This window comes from Pelobates fuscus, chromosome 10 (assembly GCF_036172605.1).
Source record: "Pelobates fuscus isolate aPelFus1 chromosome 10, aPelFus1.pri, whole genome shotgun sequence".
In the NCBI taxonomy this organism is placed as follows: Eukaryota; Metazoa; Chordata; class Amphibia; order Anura; family Pelobatidae; genus Pelobates; species Pelobates fuscus.
The window spans coordinates 74,818,968-74,832,028 of NC_086326.1; the positions used below are offsets into that span (position 1 = coordinate 74,818,968).

The 13,061-nt window shown below is 40.9% G+C and overlaps 1 protein-coding gene across 1 annotated transcript in view; it reads left to right on the forward strand.

Annotated features, from left to right (window-relative positions):
• Positions 1–13,061, forward strand: part of TLL2 (tolloid like 2) — a 157,745-nt gene that overhangs the window by 116,962 nt on the left and 27,722 nt on the right. The window contains exons 6-7 of the mRNA XM_063433561.1: positions 1,493–1,671; positions 2,841–2,946. Of these exons, the coding sequence (XP_063289631.1) occupies positions 1,493–1,671; positions 2,841–2,946 (285 nt within the window). The remainder of the gene's footprint in view (positions 1–1,492; positions 1,672–2,840; positions 2,947–13,061) is intronic.

Below are 13,061 nucleotides of genomic sequence, written 5' to 3' on the forward strand. Positions count from 1 at the left end.
ACCTTACTACGAGGTGAACACGAAGGGGGAACATCCCAAAAGAAGCACTTATTGGACAATGAAGGAAAGAAAACGCCCTACCTCGCCCCCAGAAAAGAGCAAACGGGATCGGATACAATTTAAAAACGTCCCTAATAAAAGGAAGAACCCAAGGACAGCATTATACCGATTGCGAAAGTCCAGATACCAGGTGAAATGCGTCTCGGAGGCCAGAAAGATTTGAACTACATTTTGTATGTATGTATTTTTTTATTTTATGTTTAAATTATAATTAAAGTTACATATATTTTTAACATCATATTTTGGCCTTATATCCTACTTCATTGGGTTAAAGAAAGGGGGAATTGCCACTCCTTATCTGGCAATGTGTGCAAAAACTTGGAGCCAATATTTTATGGACTCCAGGTAAAAGTGAGCAAGACCTATATACCTATATTTGTATTCACTATTACCACAGAGGTATTTTTCACTATTGTATGCTCCCATTGTGTTTCATTTTATCTATGCACCTGACTGGAGGACCTTGATTTACAGAAGAGGTACAGTTGCCGCCAGAAGCACCCAAACACATGTATGTTCAGAGCCATACCGTTCAAAAGGCTCAAAATATTGTTAGCATATACAGTATCTCACAAAAATGAGTACAACCCTCACATTTTTGTAAATATTTTATTATATCTTTTCACGTGACAACACTGAAGAAATAACTCAACTCAAAATAACTCAACACACAGCCATTAATGTCTAAACCGTTTGCAACAAAAGTGAGAACACCCCTAAATGGAAATGTCCAAATTGGGCCCAAAGTGTCAATATTTTGTGTGGCCACCATTATTTTCCAGCACTGCCTTAACCCTCAGGGGCATGGAGTTCACCAGAGATTCACAGGTTGCCACTGGAGTCCTCTTCCACTCCTCCATGGCGACATCACGGAGCTGGTGGATGATAGAGACCTTGCACTCCCCCACCTTCCATTTGAGGATGCCCCACAGATGCTCAATAGGGTTTAAGTCTGGAGACATGCATGCCAGTCCATCACATTTACCTTCAGCTTCTTTAGCAAGGCAGTGGTCGTCTTGGAGGTGTGCCTAGCGTCATTATCATGTTGGAATACTGCCCTGTGGCCCAGTCTCCGAAGGGAGGGGATCATTCTCTGCTTCAGTATGTCACAGTACATGTTGGCTTTCATGGTTCCCTCAATGAACTGTAGCTCACCAGTGCCGGCAGCACTCATGCAGGCCCAGAGCATGACACTATTTGATGTTCTTGGGTGGTGGTCCATCACCTAGACATTGCAGTATTTGTTTTTATGAATCAATAGCAAAGCTTTAATCATAAGGTTGTAAAGACACAAAGATGTCACACACAGTATGCCCACTGTTGGTAATGTTGGAAAAGATGGCACACACGCAATATACCCACACTTACAGAATATATGCACAAGGCACTAAATGTAGAGAATTATTTATAATTGTTTTTAAAATCTTTTAAGCTGCTGTTCATATGTAGGTCGTCGAGGAGGAGGTCCTCAGGCTATATCCATAGGCAAAAATTGTGATAAGTTTGGCATTGTGGTCCACGAGTTGGGTCATGTTGTTGGATTTTGGCATGAACACACTCGACCAGACAGAGATGAACATGTGTCCATTATAAGAGAGAACATACAACAAGGTATGAAGAGTGCATGTTATAATTGTGAGGGGAAATTGTTTGTTATATTTGTGTTACATACCTAGTTTGAAAAAATGTGTCAACATAAGTGGGAACTCTTCATGTTTTAAAGGACATTGCTATGGGTTGATAATGGATTAGGAGAAAATGTAATATGAATGACTTTTTTAGTGGTTACATTGAACTCTGTTGATCGAATGTGATGTCCAAAATACTCATGACTGTGTGTTTAGAGATCTGTAAAGGACAAGGTTAGGCATGTTATGTGTTTATGAAAAAGGTACATACTAGGTTCTGCTTTAACACAACAATTAAGGAGAGAAGAGACTGAGCTCTCAAAATATAATATAGAAGCATTTACACAAAGTAAATTCACCCATGACATTAGGTCATAAGCTTTACAAAGCAAACAATCCAAAATTGGAAAATGGGAACCTAGTGTAGTTATATTTAGAGAAGAATTAAGCCCAGCAGAATCCATCATGTGTTTTGAGACCTACATAGAACTCTAAAATAGTGGTTATGTAGAAAAAAACATTATAAAACTACCTTTTAAAGCCAATAAAATAGTAAACAAAGTAATTTGTAGATGATATACAAAAATGTTAGCATATCTATCTCATTATTCATTGTACTTGTAGGATAAGTGAAAAAGAATAACTTACTGTGTCCCTGTTCATGGATTTATTGAAAGTTCAATAGCCCTTATATTGCACTTTCTAGTATCTTATATTGCACCTCCAGAAGGCCCTAAACATCAGACATAATCATGGGGTGTATGTAACATTTTTATAAGTCTACATTTTAAAGGTGAATTTAATTTAGAAAAAATCCTTTTAAATAATATCAGTTATATATGTATCATTCATTATTTTCTTTGATCACGTGCAAATAAATATTTGATGGATGTGTAAATCAGGTTTGTGTTAGGAACTTGAGGCTTTCTGAATACATTCCAATATAGAGTCCTCAACTCGCAAACTCACAATGGAATATTGCTTTTCCAATAGTTATTTTCTTCTTCAGAAATAACATATACTTTTTTTAGTTTGTTTATTTTTACTAGTAGCTTTTCGACAATTTTGGAAAGTGTTCCATTATGTTATTAAAGTATTTTTACAGCTTTACGATATGCTGAGGTTGTTGTTTATTGTTGGATGTCATTATAGGTCAGGAATACAACTTTCTGAAAATGGAGCAAGGTGAAGTTAATTCTCTGGGAGAGACCTATGACTTTGAAAGTATCATGCACTATGCCAGGAACACATTCTCAAGGTTGGAATCTAAGGTTATGTCTCTTAAGTTCTTCATAGTATTTGCTCTGTACGTACATAACGTCTTTTATATTGTGAATGTCTACATGTCATTCTACTCACTGACATTTTTTTTATCATCCAGTAAGAATCTGTACTTCACGTAAAGGTTCACTCTAAGCACCATACCAATGTATGTTCGTGCATTGGTTATACAGCAAAAATGTCCCCTGTCACCTTTTCTTTACACACAATGACTTAAAGTGGCAGTGATAAGACAGCTTCTTTGATGATTGAGGTTAAAGAAGATTTTTTTTATTGACAATCTGTTTTTATTGAGGTATTACATATATGTATTACAACAAGTTCACATATGGCAAAATATAGTGAGAGTAATGTGAGAACAACAATTGGTATTCGGGCAGCATATTGATATCCAGGGACCAGACACGCATATGAATGTAATCGCAAATTTCGAGTTAACCAGCATAACTATCATTCAGCGGTCCTTTCAGGGTAAAGAGTGCTTGGCTACCAGGATCTCATGGACCGTATATCGGTAATGCAAATCTGTGTATGTCCATAGCGGACTGGGAGTTAGGCATCCGACCCGGTGAGAGTACCTAGATGCAAGCAGTAGATGTATTCAGTAAAACTAAGTGTGTTCCGGGTATTTGGGGGCCGTGGTGAGTTACTGGTATAAGGGCTGTGTAGAATGGCCCGTTGTTGTATAGATTACTCCGAGTTGAGAAGTTGACGTGCGGGGCATCCCCTTTGGTGGTGGTGACACAGGGCTGGACTGGGGATACAAAGCAGCCCTGGAAAATAAATCTATGCCAGCCCCATAGGCCATCGTTCCATGTAATGTGCATATATATATATATATATATATATATATATATATAAAAAAACATTATTATTTTTTTTAATGTGTTTATAAATTATCTGGGGGTAGCAAGACATAGCCATACATATTATTGGTATATTTATTTTTCTAATTCAAAATATTGATTCTTTCAGGGTATTTAAATTAAACAGTAAGCATACTCACATGCAGACACAGACAATCTCACTGACACAAGCTCATTGATACACAGGCTCACAGACAATATCATTGATATACATAAGCTTATTGACATAAAAAACACAAGCTCACTGATGCACACAGAGAAGCTTACTGGTACACACAAACAAATTTAGTACAGACAAACTCTGACACACACACAAGCTTACAACAGATGAGCTCACTATCACACACACACAAGTGCTCCCTACAGAAGAGCTCACTGACACACACATGCTCACTACAAACAAGCTCACTGACACACACACATGCTCACAACAGACAAGCTCACTAACACACACAGACAAGCTTACTGGTACACAAATACAAGCTTACTGACACACACAGACAAAAGCTCAATCACTTGCAGACATACACACAAGCTCACTCACTAGCGGACACACACACACACACGCTCACTCTCTACCAGACACACATACACACACAAGCTCTCTCACCAGCAGGCACACACACACAAGCTCACTCACTAGCAGACACACACACAAGCTTACTGGCAGACACACACAAAAGCTCTCTCACTAGAAGGCACACACATGCTCACTCACTAGCAGACACACCCACACACACACACACACAAGCTCATTCACTAGCAGACACACACACACACACACACACACACAAGCTCACTCACTAGCAGACACACACACAAGCTCTCTCTAGCAGACTCACACAAGCTCTCTCACTCGCAGACACACACAAGCTCTCTCAGTAGCAGACACACAAACACACAAGCTCACTCACTAGCCGACACACACATAAGCTCACTCACTAGCAGGCACATACACAAGCTCACTCACTAGCAGACACACACACACACAAGCTCACTCACTAGCAGCCACACACACACACACACACAAACACTCTCATCTGCGCCATTGTGTGGTCATGGCTCAGGTAAACAGCCCTATTCAAAAAACTATTAATAAATTGCAGCAGCTGTGCTATGACATCTGCCAGCTTATTGAGCAATTCTGCTAATCAGATATGACCTATATATCCTATAAATCTCTTTTGGACAGTGGTTTATGGAACAAAAAAAATACCATATAGTGGGAGCTTTATCAAGGAAAATGGGTGCTATTTTGGAGCTAAGTGGTAAATAAGGTGAAATTACCCATGTCTCAACATTGATCACTTTGCAATTAAAATAACACCAATTTAACCTTAATAAATCTCTCCCATAGAATTGTAATGAGAGGTTCCCGCTTTTGAATGGGTTTGTATGCTGATGACATTTGCCTGTACACGTGCAGAAGTTTTAGGAACCAATAAATATATATTTATTTTTAATGTATTATCTTTTTTTTGCAGTAAAAAATGTGAGTAAATCCAATCCCTATAGCAGAGGTGGATTACACATTAGGTGACATAGGAATTCGCCTAGGGCCTTGGCTCATACAGCTGGAACTCTGACTCTGACTGTGAGGATAAAAACATCTTCCTGCTTTGCCCTGTTCCCCTCACCTCCTTAAAGTAGCATTGTGGTCTGTACCTCAATCAAGTGCAGATGACTTTAAGAGAACTTTCACAATCATTTCTCAATGACTCAGGCCGTCACAACAAGTGCTGTAATTGCGTGAACGGTGGACCACAAGGGGGCTGTTAAAGTGATCAGCAGCTGATATTAGTGCCACACACTCACGCTCAATCTCCCCCCACTCACAGCTCTCAGCTTCCTACACAAACACAACACTCGGCCACTACACACTCTCACACACACAACACTTAGTCTCCCCACACACATACAACAGTCTGCCACCACATACACACACTACACTCACAGAATAGAGTCTAGGCTCTAGGACGGGGCTCCAATCAGACAATCTGCCTGGGACCCTGGGCAACCATAATCCTACTCTGTCCTGTAGTGTCCCTTTAACATGGGCTAACAATGCTTTTAATCTCTATCTATCAAAACAGAAGGACACTTATGACTTTGTTTTGACATAGGTGTGTCTTATTTTCAAAGCTCTTGCATTCACAGAAAGCACTAATTGTTTTTTTTATTGTTTATTAAATTGTTTTAAAACTGATTTAAGAAGTGGCGGTTTTCATTATCGTAAATCCGGCCAACTTTTGCAGAAATTTCCATGTCAGAAGACTGACACTTTTAAAGCATCTAAAAAAAGACATGTGAAACAGGAACCGAAAAAATTAGAACTTAATTTTGTCACTGCAAAAAAAAAAAAAAAAGAGAGAAACCCCCCTGGCCCCATCAAAGATAAAGAAAAGTCAACAGATTTACATTAGATGTAAATGTGTAAGCAACATTTTAATAAGTCTCTTTACTATTTCTATTTATCCACCTCCACAAATCATGATCAGCGATAGATAAGAACGCAACTTATACAGTAATTGACATTAAACCTAGTGGAGGCACTCAGTTCCAGGATAAATGTTTGGATTTGTGTATTTACTTTTATTTCTAAAAACTCACAAAACACTTCATTATTAAATATAAAAAATCCTCATAGTTCCTCTTTAAATTTATCTGCTCTTGATGACAGTCTGTATGTCACTCTGCTTCCTAGACCACTAGCAGAGGGTTGAGGAGGAGAGCTACCTGATGATACTTTCAGATTGAGGGCGCTCCCCTTCATTACATAGAGCAGAGGTACCAGGATGCTGCAGTAGTCCCTAGAGGTTTAGGGTCTAGTAGTCCTTAGAGGTCACTGGTGGCTTGGTGAAGGGACAGTCTGAACTATAGTCAGGGGCCACGTATATATATATTTTACATATATATATATATATATTTACATATATATATGGAAAGCTGGGCCTGTAGTTATGGAAGGGGCTTAATTTCCCTTCTTAAGGACGCCAGACCGCTCCCCATTATCGTTCAGTCTGGCGATTTGCATACCGTGACTTCCGGTCTGTACAAATCGCCATTTTACTTACCTTCTTCAACTAGTGGGAATGCTTACCTGGTCCTGCAGCCCCTGGTCATCCGTTTTGCTGTTTTCCAACTCTCCAGAACCTCGACAGGTCTCCCATACCTGCTCCACTTACTTCGTTGACTAAATCATAAAAAACGTGAGTCGAGCCATCTGTCGCACCTAAGTCGCTGGTGCTGAGCATCATTCCGTGACGGCTCTATGCTTTAATCTCTTTTTCGCATACATCTATTTGTTTTTTATGTATTCTCGTGGCTATGCGAACGATTAGGCTATAGTACTGTCTTTTGGCTATTTCCAGCCTGTTCATATCCCACTTAGGTTAGCAGGCTTTCGGGGCATGTGCACTAACGCACTTGTTCAGCTCAAATGTACGAACACCAAGTTGTTGTATTGCTCAAACTATTATTTCGTGCAGTTTTCGTTAATCTCAGAACGTTCGGTTATATATGAAAGTTAGCCCACCACAAGGACCGTTCATATATTTATAACTGAACACCCTATTTTAGCAGTAGGTTTCACATGATTTCATACAAATTGTTTTACTTCACTGTTTAAGTTAAATACTGTATGTTTTAATTGTCGACCTCTAGTGGTCAGTTTTGATATTGCACAGGCTATATTTGAAGTTTGATATTTTAAAGTGATTAATTTAGGTCAAACAAACGCTTGCTTATTAATTATTTTTCATGCCTTATACATATATTCTGACGTTACGCATGTTTCTCTTTGTAGGGGACTCAATTGTGTTATTCAGGTTAATTGCCAGTTCTTATTGTTCAACAATAGGGAGGTTATCTACCTTCTAACTTAAGTTACATTAAGGCCTTTAATCTTTCGGGCACGACTCTAAAGTTTTGCTCTCCAGAAGCAATTAGGTGGGTTTATACATATATGTATTATATTTATATTTTATAGCGATCGAATGCAGGAATTACAATTGTTATATTTGTTTCAGATCCACAGAGAACTCTGCTTTGGAGTTCCATTACTGCTAATATTCACAATTCACTGTTCGTTTGATTACTGGTTACAGTTATTCCGGCCCACATATGGCCCTCATTAGTTTGTCTAGTCCTTAATGTTTGTTTTCTACACGTAATCTTATGGAATGTTTATAAATTCTTTGTTTCGATTAATACTGGGTGTTAAATATCGGCCTATATTGGTCAATATTGATATTGAATATGTCAATATTTTAAGTTAGTCTTATGTTTTGTTGAAGATAGTATTTAATTTAGGTAAAGCAAACGCTTTGCTTGCTCATCGTTTTTCATGCTTTGTCAGTAAATGCTGACGATACACTGGTTCGCTTAAATAAACACTATTTGGTTTTCACTCAACTAAGACTCTAAATGTTCACCGGTGTATTTCTATACACATGTCACTAAGGCTCGATTCCTTAACCTATGTCCAACATCAACACTGTATAACCTGCACCTATGCTATTAATATTCAATTTCTAACGTATGACTACGATTTCTTGTATCTGTTTCGGGATTTAAGGGAGACCGGGTCTTTGACACTTAACTGGGGATTAGATGTTCTCATAAGTTCTGTATAGTATGTTACCTTAATTAATGCCCTGGTATATAATTATTTAACTAAGTTTAAGATCCTTATCCTAATTCTACTCAAGTGTATAGTATACTCTCTTGACTATATTACCACGTTTATGTCCCTTAACAGCACTACTGTTTTATCTTAAGTCTGTTGTTCTACTCTCGAGGAGGTCCCGGGCAGGGCCACGGAGATACTTCTCACATAATTTATTATATATTTAGGTTCATTATTAGGACTGCTGCTTTCACTTGTATCCGTTTTTTCTTCCATAGGGGTCATGGCTTAGAGGATATTAGTATCAAGGGCATTACTGGTAACATAGTTATTACAGGTTACCCCTTATACTACATTCATTAGGTAGGTTTTATAGATTATTCGGTTGGATCCACAAGCTGGCCTTACATCTCACTCATTTACGTTACATCATCGTATCTTTAGGTGCTAGGTATCTACGATTTACTGCACAACTTCCTACTCATGGTTGTACGTAACTTCACTGTGTATCCTTGAACCACTTCCCTCCTCATAGAATCAGCTATGTTAATTCAGGGCGATTTTTTACTACTAGTAAAATTCTGCCTTTCAGCTAGACATAGCATCACAGTATGCCTCCTTTAGCTTACGGTATTAAGCCCCTTACAAAGACATATAGGTTTCTATACTGTCATTCCCCTTAGCTCCCCTCAATAGCAGGTGCTGCAACTGACCGGATCAGTTTTATGCCTGACTCGCAAAATGTAGATAACCATGATATACATCATATATATCTTAATAGGTAGATATATATGTAGGTATATAGTGGGTGGGGGTGTGTGTATGCAAATATAGGTATATACATGTGCTCGCGTGTATTCACTCACGCTCTGGTTCATTATTTCAAACTATTGTACTCACTGTTATGTTGGTAATATGCGATTAAGTTATCCTCGGTTCCTATGTCAAATAGTGTATTCAGTGTCCACTACAGTCCTGAAGGACTCATCTGATCTCTGCTGTAAGGACAGCACCCCAAAAAGCCCTTTTTAGGGCTAGAACATCAGTCTGCTTTTTTTTTCCCTGTGTAATCTAATTGCAGTTGCCTGCCTGCCAGCGTGTGTGTCAGGCTCACAACGTATACTGTGCCCACTTGCCAAGTGCCACCACTCATATCTGGTGTCACAATAGCTTGCATTTAAAAAAAAACAAAAAACTTTTTGACTGTAATATAATAGCAGTCAGTTTCCTTCACACGTGTGCGTTTCAGGGCCTGCCAGGGCACAGTGTCACACTAGTGCAACTCATATCTGGTGTAACAGTAGTGTACATTAAAAGAAAAATAGAAATTTGACTGTGAAATAATAGCAGTCAGTTTCCTTCACGCGTGTGCGTTTCAGGGCCTGCCAGGGAACAGTGTCACACCAGTGCAACTCATATCTGGTGTAACAGTAGTGTACATTTTAAAAAAAAAAACAACACTTTTTTGACTGTGAAATAATAGCAGTCAGTTTCCTTCACGCGTGTGCGTTTCAGGGCCTGCCAGGGCACAGTGTTACACCAGTGCAACTCATATCTGGTGTAACAGTAGTGTACATTTAAAAAAAAAAAAAAACGAGAAATTTGACTGTGAAATAATAGCAGTCAGTTTCCTTCACGCGTGTGCGTTTCAGGGCCTGCCAGGGCACAGTGTCACACCAGTGCAACTCATATCTGGTGTAACAGTAGTGTACATTTAAAAAAAAAAAAAAAACGAGAAATTTGAAATAATAGCAGTCAGTTTCCTTCACGCGTGTGCGTTTCAGGGCCTGCCAGGGCACAGTGTCACACCAGTGCAACTCATATCTGGTGTAACAGTAGTGTACATTTAAAAAAACAACACTTTTTTGACTGTGAAATAATAGCAGTCAGTTTCCTTCACACGTGTGCATTTCAGGGCCTGCCAGGGCACAGTGTCACACCAGTGCAACTCATATCTGGTGTAACAGTAGTGTACATTTTAAAAAAAAAACAACACTTTTTTGACTGTGAAATAATAGCAGTCAGTTTCCTTCACACGTGTGCATTTCAGGGCCTGCCAGGGCACAGTGTCACACCAGTGCAACTCATATCTGGTGTAACAGTAGTGTACATTTAAAAAAACAACACTTTTTTGACTGTGAAATAATAGCAGTCAGTTTCCTTCACACGTGTGCATTTCAGGGCCTGCCAGGGCACAGTGTCACACCAGTGCAACTCATATCTGGTGTAACAGTAGTGTACATTTAAAAAAACAACACTTTTTTGACTGTGAAATAATAGTCAGTTTCCTTCACGTGTGTGCGTTTCAGGGCCTGCCAGGGCACAGTGTCACACCAGTGCAACTCATATCTGGTGTAACAGTAGTGTACATTTAAAAAAACAAACAAACACTTTTTTGACTGTGAAATAATAGCAGTCAGTTTTCTTCACGTGTGTGCGTTTCAGGGCCTGCCAGGGCACAGTGTCACACCAGTGCATCTCATATCTGGTGTAACAGTAGTGTACATTTAAAAAAAATAAAATAAAATTTTGACTGTAATAGATTGAATAGCAGTTAGTTGTCTGCAAGCGTGTGTGTCAGGCCTACGCACAGTGTTGGGGCAAGGGTTCATCTGACTACTGATACCTGGTCTGCAAAGCATGATCAGGGCAGGTATATCACCTACACTGCGCATTGGGTAAACCTGCTGACGGCTGCCAAGCATGGAATGCGTGGCTCTGCAGAGGAGTTGGTGACACCGCCACGACTTGCAGGCAGGCCTGCTGCCACCTCCTCTACTCCTCCTACTCCATCCTCTTCCATAACCTCCTCGGCTGAGTCCTCTTCTGCTGCTGCCTCCTGCTCCACATCAACTGAAAGCAGAGAGTCACACCGGACCAGCACTCCTGTCCGCCCTGAATGCACAGGTGGATCAGTGGCTGACTCCGCACCAACTGGAGATCGGCAAAGTGGTTTGTGACAATAGAAGAAATTTGTTGGCGGCATTGAATTTGGGCAAGTTGACACATGTGCCGTGCATGGCACATGTGTGTAATCTGATCGTACAACGCTTTGTGCATAAGTACCCAGGCTTACAGGACGTCCTGAAGCAGGCCAGGAAGGTGTGTGGCCATTTCAGGCGTTCCTACATGGCCATGGCGCACTTTTCAGATATCCAGCGGCGAAACAACATGTCAGTGAGGCGCTTGATTTGCGAAAGCCCGACACGTTGGAATTCAACACTCCTAATGTTCGACCGCCTGCTCCAACAAGAAAAAGCTGTTAACGAGTATTTGCATGACCGGGGTGCTAGGACAGCCTCTGCGGAGCTGGGAATTTTTTTGCCACGTTACTGGACGCTCATGCGCAATGCCTGTAGGCTCATGCGTCCTTTTGAGGAGGTGACAAACCTAGTCAGTCGCACCGAAGGCACCATCAGCGACATCATACCATTTGTTTTCTTCCTGGAGCGTGCCCTGCGAAGAGTGCTGGATCAGGCCGCAGATGAGCGTGAAGAGGAAGAGGAAGAGTTGTGGTCACCATCACCACCAGAAACAGCCTTATCAGCATCGCTTGCTGGACCTGCGGCAACGCTGGAAGAGGATTGTGAGGAAGAGGAGTCAGAGGAGGAATGTGGCTTTGAGGAGGAGGCGGACGACCAACCACAACAGGCATCCCAGGGTGCTCGTTGTCACCTATCTGGTACCCGTGGTGTTGTACGTGGCTGGGGGGGAAGAACATACCTTCATTGACATCAGTGAGGAGGAGGAACGGGAAATGAGTAGTTCGGCATCCAACCTTGTGGGGTCTTTCATGCTTTCGTGCCTGTTGAGGGACCCTCGTATAAAAAGGCTGAAGGAGAACAACCTGTACTGGGTGTCCACGCTACTAGACCCCCGGTATAAGCAGAAAGTGCATGAAATGTTACAGAATTACCGCAAGTCGGAAAGGATGCAGCATTTGCAAAATAAATTAAAAAGTATGCTTTACACAGCATATAAGGGTGATGTCACAGCACAATGGGAATCTAACAGGGGAAGAGGTGAAAGTAATCCTCCTCCTCCCACGACCACGCCAGCAAGGACAGGACGCTTTACAGACATGTTGTTGATGGAGGACATGCAGAGCTTTTAAAGTCCTACGCATCGCCACAGCCCTTCGGGGTCCACCCTCAGAGAACGACTCGACCGACAGGTAGCAGACTACCTCGCCTTAACTGCAGATATCGACACTCTGAGGAGCGATGAACCCCTTGACTACTGGGTGTGCAGGCTTGACCTGTGGCCTGAGCTATCCCAATTTGTGATAGAACTTCTGGCCTGCCCCGCTTCAAGTGTCCTGTCAGAAAGGACCTTCAGTGCAGCAGGAGGTATTGTCACTGAGAAGAGAAGTCGCCTAGGTCAAAAAAGTCTAGATTACCTCACCTTTATTAAGATGAATGAGGGATGGATCCCGAAGGGACTGACAGTGGGCGATACATTCGACTAAAAAAGGCCTGATGAGGGGGACTACTTAACACACCACTCATATCTGGTGGCACATTAGATTACACGTGCAGTGCCCCAAATTTGAAGTAGGAGGACCAACCAAGCATCTTTTTCCATCTCCCGGTTCCTAAA